Raw genomic sequence first — 23,578 nt, forward strand, 5'->3', positions numbered from 1 at the left:
CTGTTTCCATTGATAATCCTTGATCTTTTTACAACTTGATTGGAGTCCACTTGTGGTAAATTCAATTGATTGGACATGATTTGGAATGGCACACACCTGTCTATATAAGGTCCCACAGTTGACAGTGCATTTCAGAGGACCATGTATGTTGCATTGATCTCATCTGTAATAGACTATGGAGGTATAGTGTATAGTTCGGCAGCCCGGACATCTTTGGAAAGGCTAGCTGTCATACAGGGGCAAGGACTCAGAATATGTAGTGGGGCGTTTCGGAAGTCCCCAGTGGCTGCACTACATGTGGAGATGGGGGATATGCCATTGCAGATTAGGAGACAGCAGCTGGCAATTCATTATTGGGTTAACGTACAGGGACATGGGGTGTCTCATCCTGCAAAAGGGATTTTACAGGCCTGCTGGGAACATGAGCGAAGACAGAATACGAGCTTTGGGTGGGTAATATCCAGGCGAAGGAGATGGGACTGTATGGAAGGGAGTTTAGTCCAATGGTAGCTATTCCTGTAAATCCACCATAGCTACTCCTGACTCCAGTAGTTGATCTAGAAGTGTTGGAGAGAATACAGAAAGAAAGGGAGGGTGTTGATCCATCTGATTTGTTTAAGAGATGTCTGGATACTGTGTATCAGGATTTTGTGGCCATTTACACAGATGGTTCAAAAGATCAAGGACAGGACGTATTGGGTCGGCATTTGTAGTGCAGGAATCTGGGGTGGAAGTCAGGAAACGTATTACAGATCATCTGGCTATATATACAGCGGAGCTGATGGCCATACTGTTGGTCTTGCAGTGGGTGGAGGAAGTCAAAGCAGATGGAGTAGTTATTTGCTCTGATTCATGTGCAGTGTTGATAAGTTTCCAAGTCCTTTAGGTCATGTAGCAGACAAGACCTGCTTTATGAGGTGCTACAAACCCATGGCAGGATTAGACAGATGGGTATATAGATAAGGTTTACTTGGGTCCCAGCCCATGTGGGGATGGAGGGGAACGAGGCAGTTGATGTACTGGCTAAACAAGCACTTAGAAGTGGGGATGTTGTAGTTACAATGAGCAAGGCAGAGGCGAAAAGCCTGATATGGACCGTGATGGTGCAGAGATGGCAGGAGCAGTGGAATAAAGATGCTAAGGGCAGGCATTTACTTCAAGTACAGAGGAAAGTCAGGGAGGGGAAGACTGCAGGATGGGACAGAAGAGAGGAGGCTATTAAGGGTGGGACACAGCCAGTTGAATAAGTCCTTAAATGTGATAGGAAAGCATCCAACAGTAAAGTGTGATTTATTGCCAGGAAACCGAGAGGTGGAGCATGTATCGCTACAGTGTGGCCAGTTTAGAGGGAAAGAGAAGCTGAGATCTAGTATGAGGGAGAAGGGGATACAGGAAATTAGATTTAAAGAGGTATATTGAGTAGAACGTCATTAGATATAGTCTCAAATATTTTATATTTTTTAAGAGCAACAGGGCTGGCAGGTAGGATTTAGTTTCTCCCGGTCTCTGGCCCACACTCCAGTACAGTAGGTGGCGGTAATGCACCAAAACATTTCTGCAGCATCGAAGGTCCCCAAGAACACACTGGCCTTCATCATTCTTAAATGGAAGAAGTTTGGATCCACCAAGACTCTTCCTAGAGCTTGTCGCCCTGACAAACTGAGCAATTGGGGTAGAAGGGCCTTGATCAGGGAGGTGACCAAGAACCCGATGGTTACGCTGACAGAGCTCTAGAGTTCCTCTGTGGAAATGGTTGAACCTTCCAGAAAGACAACCATCTATGCAGCACTCCACCAATCAGGCCTTTATGGTAGAAGGGTCAGACGGAAGACACTCCTCAGTAAAAGGCACATGACAGCCCGTTTGGAGTTTACTAAAGGCACCTAAAGACTCTCAGACCATGAGAAACAAGATTCTCTGGTCTGACGAAACCAAGATTGAACACTTTGGCCTGAATGCCAAGTGACATGTCTGGAGGAAACCTGGCACCATCCCTACGGTGAAGCGTGGTGGCCGCATCATGCTGTGGGATGTTTTTCAGCGGCAGGGACTGGGAGACTAGTCAGGATCGAGGGGGAAAATAAACGGAGCAAAGTACAGAGATCCTTGATGAAAACCTGCTCCAGAGCCCTCACAACCTCCGACTGGGGCAAAGGTTCACCTTCCAACAGGACAATGACCCTAAGCACACAGCCAAGACAATGCAGGAGTGGCTTCGGGACAAGTCTCTGAATGTCCTTGAGTGGCCCAGCCAGAGCCTGGACTTGAACCCGCTCGAACATCTCTGGAGAGACCTGAAAATAGCTGTGCAGCGACGCTCCCCATCCAACCTGACAGAGCTTGAGGATCTGCAGAGAACAATGGGAGAAACTTCCCAAATACAGGTGTGCCAAGCTTGTAGCGTTGTACCCAAGAAGACTTGAGGCTGTAATCGCTGCCAAAGGTGCTTCAGCAAAGTCCTGAGTAAAGGGTCTGAATAATTATGTAAGTGTTTATTTTTAATACATTTAAAAAAACACCGGAACCTGTTTTTGTTTTGCCATTATGAGGTATTGTGTGTAGCTTGAAAGGGGGAGGGGGGATGATTTAATCCATTATAGAATAAGGCTGTAACATAACAAAATGTGGAAAAAGTCTAGGGGTCTGAATACTTCCCGAATGCACTGTTTTGACACATTGTCAATGTAAGCAAACAAACAAATTTATTAATAGCTACATTAATCTTACTGGTTGAAAAGCACTAATGCATTCATGTCTTAGTTATGACTCACCAACTGGGAGTTAACGAGTTTCTGAAAACCTTCCGAACGCACCATTATGTCAGCCTGTAATTGTCATACACCAACATTGGTGTTTTGACACTTCCTGTTAGTATCAAGTGCATGTGAGGTGGTGTTTCCTTGACAGTTGGTTTCAGGCCATAATGGCGGAGGGCAAGCAATATGCGCTTTGTGTCGGAGTCATGAAGATGTCTGCAGAAAACATGTAATTATCACATGACTTTTCCTGTTTACACCACAGAAATGTACTTGTACACATACACTACATCACCAAAAGTATGTGGACACCCCTTCAAATTAGTGGATTTGGCTATTTCAGCGACACCCGTTGCTGACAGTATCAAATCGAGCACACAGCCATCCAATCTCCATAGACAAACATTGGCAGTAAAATGGCCTTACTGAAGAGCTCAGTGACTTTCAACATGGCACCGTCATAGGATGCCACCTTTCCAACAAGTGAGTTTGTGAAATGTTTGCCCTTGTAGAGTGGCCCGGTCAACTGTAAGTGCTGTTGTTGTGAAGTGGAAACATCTAGGAGCAACAACAGCTCAGCCATGAAGTGATAGGCCACACAAGCTCACAGAATGGGACAGCCGAGTGCTGAAGCGCATAAAAATTGTCTGGCCTTGATTGCAACACTCACTATCGAGTTCCAAACTGCCTCTGGAAACAATGTCAGCACAAGAACTGTTCATTGGGAGCATCATAAAAAGGGTTCCATGGCCGAGCACAAGCCTCTTGATCTGAAGTCTATTGCACTTCCACCTCTTTTTGGAACTGTTCAACTGAGAGAAAAAAACATTTAATTAGGGACATTTTAGATTGAGTAACATAATTTTAAAAGGTGTACTACTACCCTAATTATACTCTTAGAAAGCTCTTGATTTTAAGGGGGCACCAGGATTTGAACCTGGGATCTCTTGATCTGCAGTCAAATGCTCTACCACTGAGCTATACCCCCTCTGCTAGAAACTGTCTAAAGGTGGAAAAATTCTCTAATAAGGTACATTTTAGCTGGAGATCTACATAACCTAATACATAACACTCTCTCTTTGAAAACATACCCCAAAAGTATTTGATTTCATGTTGACTATAGGATTTGAAAATGAGACCTCTTGATCCTAAGACTATTGCAATTCCACCTCTCTTAGGAACTGTCTGACAGAGAGAAAAAACATCAAATGAGAGACATTTTAGATTGAGTAACATAACCAAAAAAAGAGCACTCCCTCTCTCAAGATACACATAGAAAGTACATGATTCAAGGGGGAACCAGGATTTGATCCTGAGAAATTGTCTAATAAGGGACATTTCAGAGGGCGATCTACATAACCTAATAAAGAACACTCTCTCTTTCAAAGCGTACCCATAAAATATATGATTTCAAGTTGACAATAGGATTTGATCCTAAGACCTCTTGATCTGAAGTCTATTGCACTTCCACCTCTTTTAGGAACTGTTCAACTGAGAGAAAAAACATTTAATTAGGGACATTTTAGATTGAGTAACATAATTTTAAAAGGTGTACTACTACCCTAATTATACTCTTAGAAAGCTCTTGATTTTAAGGGGGCACCAGGATTTGAACCTGGGACCTCTTGATCTGCAGTAAAATGCTCTACCACTGAGCTATACCCCCTCTGCTAGAAACTCTCTAAAGGCAGAAAAATTCTCTAATAAGGTACATTTTAGCTGGAGATCTACATAACCTAATACATAACACTCTCTCTTTGAAAACATACCCCAAAAGTATTTGATTTCATGTTGACTATAGGATTTGAAAATGAGACCTCTTGATCCTAAGACTATTGCAATTCCACCTCTCTTAGGAACTGTCTGACAGAGAGAAAAAACATCAAATGAGAGACATTTTAGATTGAGTACCATAACCAAAAAAAGAGCACTCCCTCTCTCAAGATACACATAGAAAGTACATGATTCAAGGGGGAACCAGGATTTGATCCTGAGAAATTGTCTAATAAGGGACATTTCAGAGGGCGATCTACATAACCTAATAAAGAACACTCTCTCTTTCAAAGCGTACCCATAAAATATTTGATTTCAAGTTGACAATAGGATTTGATCCTAAGACCTCTTGATCTGAAGTCTATTGCACTTCCACCTCTTTTAGGAACTGTTCAACTGAGAGAAAAAACATTTAATTAGGGACATTTTAGATTGAGTAACATAATTTTAAAAGGTGTACTACTACCCTAATTATACTCTTAGAAAGCTCTTGATTTTAAGGGGGCACCAGGATTTGAACCTGGGACCTCTTGATCTGCAGTCAAATGCTCTACCACTGAGCTATACCCCCTCTGCTAGAAACTCTCTAAAGGCGGAAAAATTCTCTAATAAGGTACATTTTAGCTGGAGATCTACATAACCTAATACATAACACTCTCTCTTTGAAAACATACCCCAAAAGTATTTGATTTCATGTTGACTATAGGATTTGAAAATGAGACCTCTTGATCCTAAGACTATTGCAATTCCACCTCTCTTAGGAACTGTCTGACAGAGAGAAAAAACATCAAATGAGAGACATTTTAGATTGAGTAACATAACCAAAAAAAGAGCACTCCCTCTCTCAAGATACACATAGAAAGTACATGATTCAAGGGGGAACCAGGATTTGATCCTGAGAAATTGTCTAATAAGGGACATTTCAGAGGGCGATCTACATAACCTAATAAAGAACACTCTCTCTTTCAAAGCGTACCCATAAAATATTTGATTTCAAGTTGACAATAGGATTTGATCCTAAGACCTCTTGATCTGAAGTCTATTGCACTTCCACCTCTTTTAGGAACTGTTCAACTGAGAGAAAAAACATTTAATTAGGGACATTTTAGATTGAGTAACATAATTTTAAAAGGTGTACTACTACCCTAATTATACTCTTAGAAAGCTCTTGATTTTAAGGGGGCACCAGGATTTGAACCTGGGACCTCTTGATCTGCAGTCAAATGCTCTACCACTGAGCTATACCCCCTCTGCTAGAAACTCTCTAAAGGTGGAAAAAATTCTCTAATAAGGTACATTTTAGCTGGAGATCTACATAACCTAATACATAACACTCTCTCTTTGAAAACATACCCCAAAAGTATTTGATTTCATGTTGACTATAGGATTTGAAAATGAGACCTCTTGATCCTAAGACTATTGCAATTCCACCTCTCTTAGGAACTGTCTGACAGAGAGAAAAAACATCAAATGAGAGACATTTTAGATTGAGTAACATAACCAAAAAAAGAGCACTCCCTCTCTCAAGATACACATAGAAAGTACATGATTCAAGGGGGAACCAGGATTTGATCCTGAGAAATTGTCTAATAAGGGACATTTCAGAGGGCGATCTACATAACCTAATAAAGAACACTCTCTCTTTCAAAGCGTACCCATAAAATATATGATTTCAAGTTGACAATAGGATTTGATCCTAAGACCTCTTGATCTGAAGTCTATTGCACTTCCACCTCTTTTAGGAACTGTTCAACTGAGAGAAAAAACATTTAATTAGGGACATTTTAGATTGAGTAACATAATTTTAAAAGGTGTACTACTACCCTAATTATACTCTTAGAAAGCTCTTGATTTTAAGGGGGCACCAGGATTTGAACCTGGGACCTCTTGATCTGCAGTAAAATGCTCTACCACTGAGCTATACCCCCTCTGCTAGAAACTCTCTAAAGGCAGAAAAATTCTCTAATAAGGTACATTTTAGCTGGAGATCTACATAACCTAATACATTAACACTCTCTCTTTGAAAACATACCCCAAAAGTATTTGATTTCATGTTGACTATAGGATTTGAAAATGAGACCTCTTGATCCTAAGACTATTGCAATTCCACCTCTCTTAGGAACTGTCTGACAGAGAGAAAAAACATCAAATGAGAGACATTTTAGATTGAGTACCATAACCAAAAAAAGAGCACTCCCTCTCTCAAGATACACATAGAAAGTACATGATTCAAGGGGGAACCAGGATTTGATCCTGAGAAATTGTCTAATAAGGGACATTTCAGAGGGCGATCTACATAACCTAATAAAGAACACTCTCTCTTTCAAAGCGTACCCATAAAATATTTGATTTCAAGTTGACAATAGGATTTGATCCTAAGACCTCTTGATCTGAAGTCTATTGCACTTCCACCTCTTTTAGGAACTGTTCAACTGAGAGAAAAAACATTTAATTAGGGACATTTTAGATTGAGTAACATAATTTTAAAAGGTGTACTACTACCCTAATTATACTCTTAGAAAGCTCTTGATTTTAAGGGGGCACCAGGATTTGAACCTGGGACCTCTTGATCTGCAGTCAAATGCTCTACCACTGAGCTATACCCCCTCTGCTAGAAACTCTCTAAAGGCGGAAAAATTCTCTAATAAGGTACATTTTAGCTGGAGATCTACATAACCTAATACATTAACACTCTCTCTTTGAAAACATACCCCAAAAGTATTTGATTTCATGTTGACTATAGGATTTGAAAATGAGACCTCTTGATCCTAAGACTATTGCAATTCCACCTCTCTTAGGAACTGTCTGACAGAGAGAAAAAACATCAAATGAGAGACATTTTAGATTGAGTAACATAACCAAAAAAAGAGCACTCCCTCTCTCAAGATACACATAGAAAGTACATGATTCAAGGGGGAACCAGGATTTGATCCTGAGAAATTGTCTAATAAGGGACATTTCAGAGGGCGATCTACATAACCTAATAAAGAACACTCTCTCTTTCAAAGCGTACCCATAAAATATTTGATTTCAAGTTGACAATAGGATTTGATCCTAAGACCTCTTGATCTGAAGTCTATTGCACTTCCACCTCTTTTAGGAACTGTTCAACTGAGAGAAAAAACATTTAATTAGGGACATTTTAGATTGAGTAACATAATTTAAAAGGTGTACTACTACCCTAATTATACTCTTAGAAAGCTCTTGATTTTAAGGGGGCACCAGGATTTGAACCTGGGACCTCTTGATCTGCAGTCAAATGCTCTACCACTGAGCTATACCCCCTCTGCTAGAAACTCTCTAAAGGTGGAAAAATTCTCTAATAAGGTACATTTTAGCTGGAGATCTACATAACCTAATACAGTAACACTCTCTTTTTGAAAACATACCCCAAAAGTATTTGATTTCATGTTGACTATAGGATTTGAAAATGAGACCTCTTGATCCTAAGACTATTGCAATTCCACCTCTCGTAGGAACTGTCTGACAGAGAGAAAAAACATCAAATGAGAGACATTTTAGATTGAGTAACATAACCAAAAAAAGAGCACTCCCTCTCTCAAGATACACATAGAAAGTACATGATTCAAGGGGGAACCAGGATTTGATCCTGAGAAATTGTCTAATAAGGGACATTTCAGAGGGCGATCTACATAACCTAATAAAGAACACTCTCTCTTTCAAAGCGTACCCATAAAATATTTGATTTCAAGTTGACAATAGGATTTGATCCTAAGACCTCTTGATCTGAAGTCTATTGCACTTCCACCTCTTTTAGGAACTGTTCAACTGAGAGAAAAAACATTTAATTAGGGACATTTTAGATTGAGTAACATAATTTTAAAAGGTGTACTACTACCCTAATTATACTCTTAGAAAGCTCTTGATTTTAAGGGGGCACCAGGATTTGAACCTGGGACCTCTTGATCTGCAGTCAAATGCTCTACCACTGAGCTATACCCCCTCTGCTAGAAACTCTCTAAAGGTGGAAAAATTCTCTAATAAGGTACATTTTAGCTGGAGATCTACATAACCTAATACATAACACTCTCTTTTTGAAAACATACCCCAAAAGTATTTGATTTCATGTTGACTATAGGATTTGAAAATGAGACCTCTTGATCCTAAGACTATTGCAATTCCACCTCTCTTAGGAACTGTCTGACAGAGAGAAAAAACATCAAATGAGAGACATTTTAGATTGAGTACCATAACCAAAAAAAGAGCACTCCCTCTCTCAAGATACACATAGAAAGTACATGATTCAAGGGGGAACCAGGATTTGATCCTGAGAAATTGTCTAATAAGGGACATTTCAGAGGGCGATCTACATAACCTAATAAAGAACACTCTCTCTTTCAAAGCGTACCCATAAAATATTTGATTTCAAGTTGACAATAGGATTTGATCCTAAGACCTCTTGATCTGAAGTCTATTGCACTTCCACCTCTTTTAGGAACTGTTCAACTGAGAGAAAAAACATTTAATTAGGGACATTTTAGATTGAGTAACATAATTTAAAAGGTGTACTACTACCCTAATTATACTCTTAGAAAGCTCTTGATTTTAAGGGGGCACCAGGATTTGAACCTTGGGACCTCTTGATCTGCAGTCAAATGCTCTACCACTGAGCTATACCCCCTCTGCTAGAAACTCTCTAAAGGCGGAAAAATTCTCTAATAAGGTACATTTTAGCTGGAGATCTACATAACCTAATACATAACACTCTCTCTTTCAAAGCGTACCCAAAAGTATTTGATTTCATGTTGACTATAGGATTTGAAAATGAGACCTCTTGATCCTAAGACTATTGCAATTCCACCTCTCTTAGGAACTGTCTGACAGAGAGAAAAAACATCAAATGAGAGACATTTTAGATTGAGTAACATAACCAAAAAAGGAGCACTCCCTCTCTCAAGATACACATAGAAAGTACATGATTCAAGGGGGAACCAGGATTTGATCCTGAGAAATTGTCTAATAAGGGACATTTCAGAGGGCGATCTACATAACCTAATAAAGAACACTCTCTCTTTCAAAGCGTACCCATAAAATATTTGATTTCAAGTTGACAATAGGATTTGATCCTAAGACCTCTTGATCTGAAGTCTATTGCACTTCCACCTCTTTTAGGAACTGTTCAACTGAGAGAAAAAACCTTTAATTAGGGACATTTTAGATTGAGTAACATAATTTAAAAGGTGTACTACTACCCTAATTATACTCTTAGAAAGCTCTTGATTTTAAGGGGGCACCAGGATTTGAACCTGGGACCTCTTGATCTGCAGTCAAATGCTCTACCACTGAGCTATACCCCCTCTGCTAGAAACTGTCTAAAGGCGGAAAAATTCTCTAATAAGGTACATTTTAGCTGGAGATCTACATAACCTAATACATTACACTCTCTTTTGAAAACATACCCATAAAGTATTTGATTTCATGTTGACTATAGGATTTGAAACTGAGACCTCTTGATCCTAAGACTATTGCAATTCCACCTCTCTTAGGAACTGTCTGACAGAGAGAAAAAACATCTAATGAGAGACATTTTAGATTGAGTAACATAACCAAAAAAAGGAGCACTCCCTCTCTCAAGATACACATAGAAAGTACATGATTCAAGGGGGAACCAGGATTTGATCCTGAGAAATTGTCTAATAAGGGACATTTCAGAGGGCGATCTACATAACCTAATAAAGAACACTCTCTCTTTCAAAGCGTACCCATAAAATATTTGATTTCAAGTTGACAATAGGATTTGATCCTAAGACCTCTTGATCTGAAGTCTATTGCACTTCCACCTCTTTTAGGAACTGTTCAACTGAGAGAAAAACCATTTAATTAGGGACATTTTAGATTGAGTAACATAATTTAAAAAGGTGCACTTCTACCCTATTATACTCTTAGAAAGCAATTGATTTTAAGGGGGCACCAGGATTTGAACCTGGGACCTCTTGATCTGCAGTCAAATGCTCTACCACTGAGCTATACCCCCTCTGCTAGAAACTATCTGAATGGGAAAAAAATCTCGAATAAGGTACATTTTAGCTGGAGATCTAGATAACCTAATACATTTACTCTCGCTTTGAAAACATACCCATAAAGTATTTGATTTCATGTTGACTATAGGATTTGAAACTGAGACCTCTTGATCCAAAGACCTATTGCAATTCCACCTCTGTTAGGAACTGTCTGACAGAGAGAAAAAACATCTAATGAGGGACATTTTAGATTGAGTAACATAACCAAAAAAGGAGCACTCCCTCTCTCAAGATACACATAGAAAGTACATGATTCAAGGGGGAACCAGGATTTGATCCTGAGAAATTGTCTAATAAGGGACATTTCAGAGGGCGATCTACATAACCTAATAAAGAACACTCTCTCTTTCAAAGCGTACCCATAAAATATTTGATTTCAAGTTGACAATAGGGTTTGATCCTGAGACCTCTTGATCTGAAGTCTATTGCACTTCCACCTATTTTAGGAACTGTTCAACTGAGAGAAAAACCATTTAATTAGGGACATTTTAGATTGAGTAACATAATTTAAAAGGTGCACTTACTACCCTAATTATACTCTTAGAAAGCAATTGATTTTAAGGGGGCACCAGGATTTGAACCTGGGACCTCTTGATCTGCAGTCAAATGCTCTACCACTGAGCTATACCCCCTCTGCTAGAAACTATCTGAATGGGAAAAAATTCTCTAATAAGGTACATTTTAGCTGGAGATCTAGATAACCTAATACATTAACTCTCGCTTTGAAAACATACCCATAAAGTATTTGATTTCATGTTGACTATAGGATTTGAAACTGAGACCTCTTGATCCTAAGACCTATTGCAATTCCACCTCTGTTAGGAACTGTCTGACAGAGAGAAAAAACATCTAATGAGGGACATTTTAGATTGAGTAACATAACCAAAAAAGGAGCACTCCCTCTCTCAAGATACACATAGAAAGTACATGATTCAAGGGGGAACCAGGATTTGATCCTGAGAAATTGTCTAATAAGGGACATTTCAGAGGGCGATCTACATAACCTAATAAAGAACACTCTCTCTTTCAAAGCGTACCCATAAAATATTTGATTTCAAGTTGACAATAGGGTTTGATCCTGAGACCTCTTGATCTGAAGTCTATTGCACTTCCACCTATTTTAGGAACTGTTCAACTGAGAGAAAAAACCATTTAATTAGGGACATTTTAGATTGAGTAACATAATTTAAAAAGGTGCACTTACTACCCTATTATACTCTTAGAAAGCAATTGATTTTAAGGGGGCACCAGGATTTGAACCTGGGACCTCTTGATCTGCAGTCAAATGCTCTACCACTGAGCTATACCCCCTCTGCTAGAAACTATCTGAATGGGAAAAAATTCTCGAATAAGGTACATTTTAGCTGGAGATCTAGATAACCTAATACATTTACACTCTCGCTTTGAAAACATACCCATAAAGTATTTGATTTCATGTTGACTATAGGATTTGAACCTGAGACCTCTTGATCCTAAGACCTATTGCAATTCCACCTCTGTTAGGAACTGTCTGACAGAGAGAAAAAACATCTAATGAGGGACATTTTAGATTGAGTAACATAACCAAAAAAGGAGCACTCCCTCTCTCAAGATACACATAGAAAGTACATGATTCAAGGGGGAACCAGGATTTGATCCTGAGAAATTGTCTAATAAGGGACATTTCAGAGGGCGATCTACATAACCTAATAAAGAACACTCTCTCTTTCAAAGCGTACCCATAAAATATTTGATTTCAAGTTGACAATAGGGTTTGATCCTGAGACCTCTTGATCTGAAGTCTATTGCACTTCCACCTATTTTAGGAACTGTTCAACTGAGAGAAAAACCATTTAATTAGGGACATTTTAGATTGAGTAACATAATTTAAAAAGGTGCACTTCTACCCTATTATACTCTTAGAAAGCAATTGATTTTAAGGGGGCACCAGGATTTGAACCTGGGACCTCTTGATCTGCAGTCAAATGCTCTACCACTGAGCTATACCCCCTCTGCTAGAAACTATCTGAATGGGAAAAAATTCTCGAATAAGGTACATTTTAGCTGGAGATCTAGATAACCTAATACATTTACTCTCGCTTTGAAAACATACCCATAAAGTATTTGATTTCATGTTGACTATAGGATTTGAAACCTGAGACCTCTTGATCCAAAGACCTATTGCAATTCCACCTCTGTTAGGAACTGTCTGACAGAGAGAAAAAACATCTAATGAGGGACATTTTAGATTGAGTAACATAACCAAAAAAGGAGCACTCCCTCTCTCAAGATACACATAGAAAGTACATGATTCAAGGGGGAACCAGGATTTGATCCTGAGAAATTGTCTAATAAGGGACATTTCAGAGGGCGATCTACATAACCTAATAAAGAACACTCTCTCTTTCAAAGCGTACCCATAAAATATTTGATTTCAAGTTGACAATAGGGTTTGATCCTGAGACCTCTTGATCTGAAGTCTATTGCACTTCCACCTATTTTAGGAACTGTTCAACTGAGAGAAAAAACCATTTAATTAGGGACATTTTAGATTGAGTAACATAATTTAAAAAGGTGCACTTCTACCCTATTATACTCTTAGAAAGCAATTGATTTTAAGGGGGCACCAGGATTTGAACCTGGGACCTCTTGATCTGCAGTCAAATGCTCTACCACTGAGCTATACCCCCTCTGCTAGAAACTATCTGAATGGGAAAAAATTCTCGAATAAGGTACATTTTAGCTGGAGATCTAGATAACCTAATACATTTACTCTCGCTTTGAAAACATACCCATAAAGTATTTGATTTCATGTTGACTATAGGATTTGAACCTGAGACCTCTTGATCCAAAGACCTATTGCAATTCCACCTCTGTTAGGAACTGTCTGACAGAGAGAAAAAACATCTAATGAGGGACATTTTAGATTGAGTAACATAACCAAAAAAGGAGCACTCCCTCTCTCAAGATACACATAGAAAGTACATGATTCAAGGGGGAACCAGGATTTGATCCTGAGAAATTGTCTAATAAGGGACATTTCAGAGGGCGATCTACATAACCTAATAAAGAACACTCTCTCTTTCAAAGCGTACCCATAAAATATTTGATTTCAAGTTGACAATAGGGTTTGATCCTGAGACCTCTTGATCTGAAGTCTATTGCACTTCCACCTATTTTAGGAACTGTTCAACTGAGAGAAAAACCATTTAATTAGGGACATTTTAGATTGAGTAACATAATTTAAAAAGGTGCACTTCTACCCTATTATACTCTTAGAAAGCAATTGATTTTAAGGGGGCACCAGGATTTGAACCTGGGACCTCTTGATCTGCAGTCAAATGCTCTACCACTGAGCTATACCCCCTCTGCTAGAAACTATCTGAATGGGAAAAAATTCTCGAATAAGGTACATTTTAGCTGGAGATCTAGATAACCTAATACATTTACTCTCGCTTTGAAAACATACCCATAAAGTATTTGATTTCATGTTGACTATAGGATTTGAACCTGAGACCTCTTGATCCAAAGACCTATTGCAATTCCACCTCTGTTAGGAACTGTCTGACAGAGAGAAAAAACATCTAATGAGGGACATTTTAGATTGAGTAACATAACCAAAAAAGGAGCACTCCCTCTCTCAAGATACACATAGAAAGTACATGATTCAAGGGGGAACCAGGATTTGATCCTGAGAAATTGTCTAATAAGGGACATTTCAGAGGGCGATCTACATAACCTAATAAAGAACACTCTCTCTTTCAAAGCGTACCCATAAAATATTTGATTTCAAGTTGACAATAGGGTTTGATCCTGAGACCTCTTGATCTGAAGTCTATTGCACTTCCACCTATTTTAGGAACTGTTCAACTGAGAGAAAAACCATTTAATTAGGGACATTTTAGATTGAGTAACATAATTTAAAAAGGTGCACTTCTACCCTATTTATACTCTTAGAAAGCAATTGATTTTAAGGGGGCACCAGGATTTGAACCTGGGACCTCTTGATCTGCAGTCAAATGCTCTACCACTGAGCTATACCCCCTCTGCTAGAAACTATCTGAATGGGAAAAAATTCTCGAATAAGGTACATTTTAGCTGGAGATCTAGATAACCTAATACATTTACTCTCGCTTTGAAAACATACCCATAAAGTATTTGATTTCATGTTGACTATAGGATTTGAACCTGAGACCTCTTGATCCAAAGACCTTTGCAATTCCACCTCTGTTAGGAACTGTCTGACAGAGAGAAAAAACATCTAATGAGGGACATTTTAGATTGAGTAACATAACCAAAAAAGGAGCACTCCCTCTCTCAAGATACACATAGAAAGTACATGATTCAAGGGGGAACCAGGATTTGATCCTGAGAAATTGTCTAATAAGGGACATTTCAGAGGGCGATCTACATAACCTAATAAAGAACACTCTCTCTTTCAAAGCGTACCCATAAAATATTTGATTTCAAGTTGACAATAGGGTTTGATCCTGAGACCTCTTGATCTGAAGTCTATTGCACTTCCACCTATTTTAGGAACTGTTCAACTGAGAGAAAAAACCATTTAATTAGGGACATTTTAGATTGAGTAACATAATTTAAAAGGTGCACTTCTACCCTATTTATACTCTTAGAAAGCAATTGATTTTAAGGGGGCACCAGGATTTGAACCTGGGACCTCTTGATCTGCAGTCAAATGCTCTACCACTGAGCTATACCCCCTCTGCTAGAAACTATCTGAATGGGAAAAAATTCTCGAATAAGGTACATTTTAGCTGGAGATCTAGATAACCTAATACATTTACTCTCGCTTTGAAAACATACCCATAAAGTATTTGATTTCATGTTGACTATAGGATTTGAACCTGAGACCTCTTGATCCAAAGACCTATTGCAATTCCACCTCTGTTAGGAACTGTCTGACAGAGAGAAAAAACATCTAATGAGGGACATTTTAGATTGAGTAACATAACCAAAAAAGGAGCACTCCCTCTCTCAAGATACACATAGAAAGTACATGATTCAAGGGGGAACCAGGATTTGATCCTGAGAAATTGTCGAATAAGGGACATTTCAGAGGGCGATCTACATAACCTAATAAAGAACACTCTCTCTTTCAAAGCGTACCCATAAAATATTTGATTTCAAGTTGACAATAGGGTTTGATCCTGAGACCTCTTGATCTGAAGTCTATTGCACTTCCACCTATTTTAGGAACTGTTCAACTGAGAGAAAAACCATTTAATTAGGGACATTTTAGATTGAGTAACATAATTTAAAAAGGTGCACTTCTACCCTATTTATACTCTTAGAAAGCAATTGATTTTAAGGGGGCACCAGGATTTGAACCTGGGACCTCTTGATCTGCAGTCAAATGCTCTACCACTGAGCTATACCCCCTCTGCTAGAAACTATCTGAATGGGAAAAAATTCTCGAATAAGGTACATTTTAGCTGGAGATCTAGATAACCTAATACATTTAACTCTCGCTTTGAAAACATACCCATAAAGTATTTGATTTCATGTTGACTATAGGATTTGAACCTGAGACCTCTTGATCCAAAGACCTATTGCAATTCCACCTCTGTTAGGAACTGTCTGACAGAGAGAAAAAACATCTAATGAGGGACATTTTAGATTGAGTAACATAACCAAAAAAGGAGCACTCCCTCTCTCAAGATACACATAGAAAGTACATGATTCAAGGGGGAACCAGGATTTGATCCTGAGAAATTGTCTAATAAGGGACATTTCAGAGGGCGATCTACATAACCTAATAAAGAACACTCTCTCTTTCAAAGCGTACCCATAAAATATTTGATTTCAAGTTGACAATAGGGTTTGATCCTGAGACCTCTTGATCTGAAGTCTATTGCACTTCCACCTATTTTAGGAACTGTTCAACTGAGAGAAAAAACCATTTAATTAGGGACATTTTAGATTGAGTAACATAATTTAAAAGGTGCACTTCTACCCTATTATACTCTTAGAAAGCAATTGATTTTAAGGGGGCACCAGGATTTGAACCTGGGACCTCTTGATCTGCAGTCAAATGCTCTACCACTGAGCTATACCCCCTCTGCTAGAAACTATCTGAATGGGAAAAAATTCTCGAATAAGGTACATTTTAGCTGGAGATCTAGATAACCTAATACATTTACTCTCGCTTTGAAAACATACCCATAAAGTATTTGATTTCATGTTGACTATAGGATTTGAACCTGAGACCTCTTGATCCAAAGACCTATTGCAATTCCACCTCTGTTAGGAACTGTCTGACAGAGAGAAAAAACATCTAATGAGGGACATTTTAGATTGAGTAACATAACCAAAAAAGGAGCACTCCCTCTCTCAAGATACACATAGAAAGTACATGATTCAAGGGGGAACCAGGATTTGATCCTGAGAAATTGTCTAATAAGGGACATTTCAGAGGGCGATCTACATAACCTAATAAAGAACACTCTCTCTTTCAAAGCGTACCCATAAAATATTTGATTTCAAGTTGACAATAGGGTTTGATCCTGAGACCTCTTGATCTGAAGTCTATTGCACTTCCACCTATTTTAGGAACTGTTCAACTGAGAGAAAAACCATTTAATTAGGGACATTTTAGATTGAGTAACATAATTTAAAAAGGTGCACTTCTACCCTATTATACTCTTAGAAAGCAATTGATTTTAAGGGGGCACCAGGATTTGAACCTGGGACCTCTTGATCTGCAGTCAAATGCTCTACCACTGAGCTATACCCCCTCTGCTAGAAACTATCTGAATGGGAAAAAATTCTCGAATAAGGTACATTTTAGCTGGAGATCTAGATAACCTAATACATTTACTCTCGCTTTGAAAACATACCCATAAAGTATTTGATTTCATGTTGACTATAGGATTTGAACCTGAGACCTCTTGATCCAAAGACCTATTGCAATTCCACCTCTGTTAGGAACTGTCTGACAGAGAGAAAAAACATCTAATGAGGGACATTTTAGATTGAGTAACATAACCAAAAAAGGAGCACTCCCTCTCTCAAGATACACATAGAAAGTACATGATTCAAGGGGGAACCAGGATTTGATCCTGAGAAATTGTCTAATAAGGGACATTTCAGAGGGCGATCTACATAACCTAATAAAGAACACTCTCTCTTTCAAAGCGTACCCATAAAATATTTGATTTCAAGTTGACAATAGGGTTTGATCCTGAGACCTCTTGATCTGAAGTCTATTGCACTTCCACCTATTTTAGGAACTGTTCAACTGAGAGAAAAACCATTTAATTAGGGACATTTTAGATTGAGTAACATAATTTAAAAAGGTGCACTTCTACCCTATTTATACTCTTAGAAAGCAATTGATTTTAAGGGGGCACCAGGATTTGAACCTGGGACCTCTTGATCTGCAGTCAAATGCTCTACCACTGAGCTATACCCCCTCTGCTAGAAACTATCTGAATGGGAAAAAATTCTCGAATAAGGTACATTTTAGCTGGAGATCTAGATAACCTAATACATTTTACTCTCGCTTTGAAAACATACCCATAAAGTATTTGATTTCATGTTGACTATAGGATTTGAACCTGAGACCTCTTGATCCAAAGACCTATTGCAATTCCACCTCTGTTAGGAACTGTCTGACAGAGAGAAAAAACATCTAATGAGGGACATTTTAGATTGAGTAACATAACCAAAAAAGGAGCACTCCCTCTCTCAAGATACACATAGAAAGTACATGATTCAAGGGGGAACCAGGATTTGATCCTGAGAAATTGTCGAATAAGGGACATTTCAGAGGGCGATCTACATAACCTAATAAAGAACACTCTCTCTTTCAAAGCGTACCCATAAAATATTTGATTTCAAGTTGACAATAGGGTTTGATCCTGAGACCTCTTGATCTGAAGTCTATTGCACTTCCACCTATTTTAGGAACTGTTCAACTGAGAGAAAAACCATTTAATTAGGGACATTTTAGATTGAGTAACATAATTTAAAAGGTGCACTTCTACCCTATTATACTCTTAGAAAGCAATTGATTTTAAGGGGGCACCAGGATTTGAACCTGGGACCTCTTGATCTGCAGTCAAATGCTCTACCACTGAGCTATACCCCCTCTGCTAGAAACTATCTGAATGGGAAAAAATTCTCGAATAAGGTACATTTTAGCTGGAGATCTAGATAACCTAATACATTTACTCTCGCTTTGAAAACATACCCATAAAGTATTTGATTTCATGTTGACTATAGGATTTGAACCTGAGACCTCTTGATCCAAAGACCTATTGCAATTCCACCTCTGTTAGGAACTGTCTGACAGAGAGAAAAAACATCTAATGAGGGACATTTTAGATTGAGTAACATAACCAAAAAAGGAGCACTCCCTCTCTCAAGATACACATAGAAAGTACATGATTCAAGGGGGAACCAGGATTTGATCCTGAGAAATTGTCGAATAAGGGACATTTCAGAGGGCGATCTACATAACCTAATAAAGAACACTCTCTCTTTCAAAGCGTACCCATAAAATATTTGATTTCAAGTTGACAATAGGGTTTGATCCTGAGACCTCTTGATCTGAAGTCTATTGCACTTCCACCTATTTTAGGAACTGTTCAACTGAGAGAAAAACCATTTAATTAGGGACATTTTAGATTGAGTAACATAATTTAAAAAGGTGCACTTCTACCCTATTTATACTCTTAGAAAGCAATTGATTTTAAGGGGGCACCAGGATTTGAACCTGGGACCTCTTGATCTGCAGTCAAATGCTCTACCACTGAGCTATACCCCCTCTGCTAGAAACTATCTGAATGGGAAAAAATTCTCGAATAAGGTACATTTTAGCTGGAGATCTAGATAACCTAATACATTTTACTCTCGCTTTGAAAACATACCCATAAAGTATTTGATTTCATGTTGACTATAGGATTTGAACCTGAGACCTCTTGATCCAAAGACCTTTGCAATTCCACCTCTGTTAGGAACTGTCTGACAGAGAGAAAAAACATCTAATGAGGGACATTTTAGATTGAGTAACATCACCAAAAAAGGAGCACTCCCTCTCTCAAGATACACATAGAAAGTACATGATTCAAGGGGGAACCAGGATTTGATCCTGAGAAATTGTCGAATAAGGGACATTTCAGAGGGCGATCTACATAACCTAATAAAGAACACTCTCTCTTTCAAAGCGTACCCATAAAATATTTGATTTCAAGTTGACAATAGGGTTTGATCCTGAGACCTCTTGATCTGAAGTCTATTGCACTTCCACCTATTTTAGGAACTGTTCAACTGAGAGAAAAACCATTTAATTAGGGACATTTTAGATTGAGTAACATAATTTAAAAAGGTGCACTTCTACCCTATTTATACTCTTAGAAAGCAATTGATTTTAAGGGGGCACCAGGATTTGAACCTGGGACCTCTTGATCTGCAGTCAAATGCTCTACCACTGAGCTATACCCCCTCTGCTAGAAACTATCTGAATGGGAAAAAATTCTCGAATAAGGTACATTTTAGCTGGAGATCTAGATAACCTAATACATTTACTCTCGCTTTGAAAACATACCCATAAAGTATTTGATTTCATGTTGACTATAGGATTTGAACCTGAGACCTCTTGATCCAAAGACCTTTGCAATTCCACCTCTGTTAGGAACTGTCTGACAGAGAGAAAAAACATCTAATGAGGGACATTTTAGATTGAGTAACATAACCAAAAAAGGAGCACTCCCTCTCTCAAGATACACATAGAAAGTACATGATTCAAGGGGGAACCAGGATTTGATCCTGAGAAATTGTCGAATAAGGGACATTTCAGAGGGCGATCTACATAACCTAATAAAGAACACTCTCTCTTTCAAAGCGTACCCATAAAATATTTGATTTCAAGTTGACAATAGGGTTTGATCCTGAGACCTCTTGATCTGAAGTCTATTGCACTTCCACCTATTTTAGGAACTGTTCAACTGAGAGAAAAACCATTTAATTAGGGACATTTTAGATTGAGTAACATAATTTAAAAAGGTGCACTTCTACCCTATTTATACTCTTAGAAAGCAATTGATTTTAAGGGGGCACCAGGATTTGAACCTGGGACCTCTTGATCTGCAGTCAAATGCTCTACCACTGAGCTATACCCCCTCTGCTAGAAACTATCTGAATGGGAAAAAATTCTCGAATAAGGTACATTTTAGCTGGAGATCTAGATAACCTAATACATTTACTCTCGCTTTGAAAACATACCCATAAAGTATTTGATTTCATGTTGACTATAGGATTTGAACCTGAGACCTCTTGATCCAAAGACCTATTGCAATTCCACCTCTGTTAGGAACTGTCTGACAGAGAGAAAAAACATCTAATGAGGGACATTTTAGATTGAGTAACATAACCAAAAAAGGAGCACTCCCTCTCTCAAGATACACATAGAAAGTACATGATTCAAGGGGGAACCAGGATTTGATCCTGAGAAATTGTCGAATAAGGGACATTTCAGAGGGCGATCTACATAACCTAATAAAGAACACTCTCTCTTTCAAAGCGTACCCATAAAATATTTGATTTCAAGTTGACAATAGGGTTTGATCCTGAGACCTCTTGATCTGAAGTCTATTGCACTTCCACCTATTTTAGGAACTGTTCAACTGAGAGAAAAACCATTTAATTAGGGACATTTTAGATTGAGTAACATAATTTAAAAAGGTGCACTTCTACCCTATTTATACTCTTAGAAAGCAATTGATTTTAAGGGGGCACCAGGATTTGAACCTGGGACCTCTTGATCTGCAGTCAAATGCTCTACCACTGAGCTATACCCCCTCTGCTAGAAACTATCTGAATGGGAAAAAATTCTCGAATAAGGTACATTTTAGCTGGAGATCTAGATAACCTAATACATTTACTCTCGCTTTGAAAACATACCCATAAAGTATTTGATTTCATGTTGACTATAGGATTTGAACCTGAGACCTCTTGATCCAAAGACCTTTGCAATTCCACCTCTGTTAGGAACTGTCTGACAGAGAGAAAAAACATCTAATGAGGGACATTTTAGATTGAGTAACATAACCAAAAAAGGAGCACTCCCTCTCTCAAGATACACATAGAAAGTACATGATTCAAGGGGGAACCAGGATTTGATCCTGAGAAATTGTCGAATAAGGGACATTTCAGAGGGCGATCTACATAACCTAATAAAGAACACTCTCTCTTTCAAAGCGTACCCATAAAATATTTGATTTCAAGTTGACAATAGGGTTTGATCCTGAGACCTCTTGATCTGAAGTCTATTGCACTTCCACCTCTTTTAGGAACTGTTCAACTGAGAGAAAAAACCATTTAATTAGGGACATTTTAGATTGAGTAACATAATTTTAAAAGGTGTACTACTACCCTATTATACTCTTAGAAAGCATCTTGATTTTAAGGGGGCACCAGGATTTGAACCTGGGACCTCTTGATCTGCAGTCAAATGCTCTACCACTGAGCTATACCCCTCTGCTAGAAACTATCTGAATGGGAAAAAATTCTCGAATAAGGTACATTTTAGCTGGAGATCTAGATAACCTAGGGGGCACCAGGATTTGAACCTGGGACCTCTTGATCTGCAGTCAAATGCTCTACCACTGAGCTATACCCCCTCTGCTAGAAACCATCTGAATGGGAAAAAATTCTCGAATAAGGTACATTTTAGCTGGAGATCTAGATAACCTAATACATTTTACTCTCGCTTTGAAAACATACCCATAAAGTATTTGATTTCATGTTGACTATAGGATTTGAACCTGAGACCTCTTGATCCAAAGACCTATTGCAATTCCACCTCTGTTAGGAACTGTCTGACAGAGAGAAAAAACATCTAATGAGGGACATTTTAGATTGAGTAACATAACCAAAAAAGGAGCACTCCCTCTCTCAAGATACACATAGAAAGTACATGATTCAAGGGGGAACCAGGATTTGATCCTGAGAAATTGTCGAATAAGGGACATTTCAGAGGGCGATCTACATAACCTAATAAAGAACACTCTCTCTTTCAAAGCGTACCCATAAAATATTTGATTTCAAGTTGACAATAGGGTTTGATCCTGAGACCTCTTGATCTGAAGTCTATTGCACTTCCACCTATTTTAGGAACTGTTCAACTGAGAGAAAAACCATTTAATTAGGGACATTTTAGATTGAGTAACATAATTTAAAAAGGTGCACTTCTACCCTATTTATACTCTTAGAAAGCAATTGATTTTAAGGGGGCACCAGGATTTGAACCTGGGACCTCTTGATCTGCAGTCAAATGCTCTACCACTGAGCTATACCCCCTCTGCTAGAAACTATCTGAATGGGAAAAAATTCTCGAATAAGGTACATTTTAGCTGGAGATCTAGATAACCTAATACATTTACTCTCGCTTTGAAAACATACCCATAAAGTATTTGATTTCATGTTGACTATAGGATTTGAACCTGAGACCTCTTGATCCAAAGACCTATTGCAATTCCACCTCTGTTAGGAACTGTCTGACAGAGAGAAAAAACATCTAATGAGGGACATTTTAGATTGAGTAACATAACCAAAAAAGGAGCACTCCCTCTCTCAAGATACACATAGAAAGTACATGATTCAAGGGGGAACCAGGATTTGATCCTGAGAAATTGTCTAATAAGGGACATTTCAGAGGGCGATCTACATAACCTAATAAAGAACACTCTCTCTTTCAAAGCGTACCCATAAAATATTTGATTTCAAGTTGACAATAGGGTTTGATCCTGAGACCTCTTGATCTGAAGTCTATTGCACTTCCACCTATTTTAGGAACTGTTCAACTGAGAGAAAAACCATTTAATTAGGGACATTTTAGATTGAGTAACATAATTTAAAAAGGTGCACTTCTACCCTATTTATACTCTTAGAAAGCAATTGATTTTAAGGGGGCACCAGGATTTGAACCTGGGACCTCTTGATCTGCAGTCAAATGCTCTACCACTGAGCTATACCCCCTCTGCTAGAAACTATCTGAATGGGAAAAAA

The 23,578-nt window shown here is 38.4% G+C and overlaps 1 protein-coding gene and 31 non-coding genes across 35 annotated transcripts in view; 1 reads left to right on the forward strand and 31 right to left on the reverse strand.

Moving 5' to 3' along the window:
- The window catches only part of LOC115205072 (malignant T-cell-amplified sequence 1-A-like), a 70,731-nt gene that overhangs the window by 6,115 nt on the left and 41,038 nt on the right, over window positions 1-23,578 (forward strand). For all 4 annotated transcript variants that reach the window (XM_029770655.1, XM_029770656.1, XM_029770657.1 and 1 more), the window contains exon 5: window positions 2,918-2,985. In XM_029770655.1, coding sequence (XP_029626515.1) covers window positions 2,918-2,985 — 68 coding nt within the window. The remainder of the gene's footprint in view (window positions 1-2,917; window positions 2,986-23,578) is intronic.
- On the reverse strand, window positions 3,673-3,744 carry trnac-gca (transfer RNA cysteine (anticodon GCA)). The gene has a single exon. It is a non-coding gene; the product is annotated as a tRNA-Cys (tRNA).
- trnac-gca (transfer RNA cysteine (anticodon GCA)) lies at window positions 4,351-4,422 on the reverse strand. The gene has a single exon. It is a non-coding gene; the product is annotated as a tRNA-Cys (tRNA).
- trnac-gca (transfer RNA cysteine (anticodon GCA)) lies at window positions 5,029-5,100 on the reverse strand. Its single transcript has one exon. It is a non-coding gene; the product is annotated as a tRNA-Cys (tRNA).
- On the reverse strand, window positions 5,707-5,778 carry trnac-gca (transfer RNA cysteine (anticodon GCA)). The gene has a single exon. It is a non-coding gene; the product is annotated as a tRNA-Cys (tRNA).
- trnac-gca (transfer RNA cysteine (anticodon GCA)) lies at window positions 6,386-6,457 on the reverse strand. Its single transcript has one exon. It is a non-coding gene; the product is annotated as a tRNA-Cys (tRNA).
- trnac-gca (transfer RNA cysteine (anticodon GCA)) lies at window positions 7,065-7,136 on the reverse strand. The gene has a single exon. It is a non-coding gene; the product is annotated as a tRNA-Cys (tRNA).
- Window positions 7,743-7,814, reverse strand: trnac-gca (transfer RNA cysteine (anticodon GCA)). Its single transcript has one exon. It is a non-coding gene; the product is annotated as a tRNA-Cys (tRNA).
- Window positions 8,422-8,493, reverse strand: trnac-gca (transfer RNA cysteine (anticodon GCA)). The gene has a single exon. It is a non-coding gene; the product is annotated as a tRNA-Cys (tRNA).
- Window positions 9,099-9,171, reverse strand: trnac-gca (transfer RNA cysteine (anticodon GCA)). The gene has a single exon. It is a non-coding gene; the product is annotated as a tRNA-Cys (tRNA).
- Window positions 9,776-9,847, reverse strand: trnac-gca (transfer RNA cysteine (anticodon GCA)). Its single transcript has one exon. It is a non-coding gene; the product is annotated as a tRNA-Cys (tRNA).
- On the reverse strand, window positions 10,453-10,524 carry trnac-gca (transfer RNA cysteine (anticodon GCA)). Its single transcript has one exon. It is a non-coding gene; the product is annotated as a tRNA-Cys (tRNA).
- On the reverse strand, window positions 11,131-11,202 carry trnac-gca (transfer RNA cysteine (anticodon GCA)). Its single transcript has one exon. It is a non-coding gene; the product is annotated as a tRNA-Cys (tRNA).
- trnac-gca (transfer RNA cysteine (anticodon GCA)) lies at window positions 11,810-11,881 on the reverse strand. Its single transcript has one exon. It is a non-coding gene; the product is annotated as a tRNA-Cys (tRNA).
- On the reverse strand, window positions 12,489-12,560 carry trnac-gca (transfer RNA cysteine (anticodon GCA)). The gene has a single exon. It is a non-coding gene; the product is annotated as a tRNA-Cys (tRNA).
- Window positions 13,168-13,239, reverse strand: trnac-gca (transfer RNA cysteine (anticodon GCA)). The gene has a single exon. It is a non-coding gene; the product is annotated as a tRNA-Cys (tRNA).
- On the reverse strand, window positions 13,845-13,916 carry trnac-gca (transfer RNA cysteine (anticodon GCA)). The gene has a single exon. It is a non-coding gene; the product is annotated as a tRNA-Cys (tRNA).
- Window positions 14,523-14,594, reverse strand: trnac-gca (transfer RNA cysteine (anticodon GCA)). The gene has a single exon. It is a non-coding gene; the product is annotated as a tRNA-Cys (tRNA).
- trnac-gca (transfer RNA cysteine (anticodon GCA)) lies at window positions 15,200-15,271 on the reverse strand. The gene has a single exon. It is a non-coding gene; the product is annotated as a tRNA-Cys (tRNA).
- trnac-gca (transfer RNA cysteine (anticodon GCA)) lies at window positions 15,878-15,949 on the reverse strand. The gene has a single exon. It is a non-coding gene; the product is annotated as a tRNA-Cys (tRNA).
- trnac-gca (transfer RNA cysteine (anticodon GCA)) lies at window positions 16,556-16,627 on the reverse strand. Its single transcript has one exon. It is a non-coding gene; the product is annotated as a tRNA-Cys (tRNA).
- trnac-gca (transfer RNA cysteine (anticodon GCA)) lies at window positions 17,233-17,304 on the reverse strand. The gene has a single exon. It is a non-coding gene; the product is annotated as a tRNA-Cys (tRNA).
- Window positions 17,911-17,982, reverse strand: trnac-gca (transfer RNA cysteine (anticodon GCA)). Its single transcript has one exon. It is a non-coding gene; the product is annotated as a tRNA-Cys (tRNA).
- On the reverse strand, window positions 18,588-18,659 carry trnac-gca (transfer RNA cysteine (anticodon GCA)). Its single transcript has one exon. It is a non-coding gene; the product is annotated as a tRNA-Cys (tRNA).
- Window positions 19,266-19,337, reverse strand: trnac-gca (transfer RNA cysteine (anticodon GCA)). The gene has a single exon. It is a non-coding gene; the product is annotated as a tRNA-Cys (tRNA).
- trnac-gca (transfer RNA cysteine (anticodon GCA)) lies at window positions 19,944-20,015 on the reverse strand. The gene has a single exon. It is a non-coding gene; the product is annotated as a tRNA-Cys (tRNA).
- Window positions 20,621-20,692, reverse strand: trnac-gca (transfer RNA cysteine (anticodon GCA)). Its single transcript has one exon. It is a non-coding gene; the product is annotated as a tRNA-Cys (tRNA).
- On the reverse strand, window positions 21,299-21,370 carry trnac-gca (transfer RNA cysteine (anticodon GCA)). The gene has a single exon. It is a non-coding gene; the product is annotated as a tRNA-Cys (tRNA).
- On the reverse strand, window positions 21,977-22,048 carry trnac-gca (transfer RNA cysteine (anticodon GCA)). Its single transcript has one exon. It is a non-coding gene; the product is annotated as a tRNA-Cys (tRNA).
- On the reverse strand, window positions 22,120-22,191 carry trnac-gca (transfer RNA cysteine (anticodon GCA)). The gene has a single exon. It is a non-coding gene; the product is annotated as a tRNA-Cys (tRNA).
- On the reverse strand, window positions 22,799-22,870 carry trnac-gca (transfer RNA cysteine (anticodon GCA)). The gene has a single exon. It is a non-coding gene; the product is annotated as a tRNA-Cys (tRNA).
- Window positions 23,477-23,548, reverse strand: trnac-gca (transfer RNA cysteine (anticodon GCA)). The gene has a single exon. It is a non-coding gene; the product is annotated as a tRNA-Cys (tRNA).

The sequence above is a fragment of the Salmo trutta genome, chromosome 13 (assembly GCF_901001165.1).
Source record: "Salmo trutta chromosome 13, fSalTru1.1, whole genome shotgun sequence".
Lineage (NCBI taxonomy): Eukaryota > Metazoa > Chordata > Actinopteri > Salmoniformes > Salmonidae > Salmo > Salmo trutta.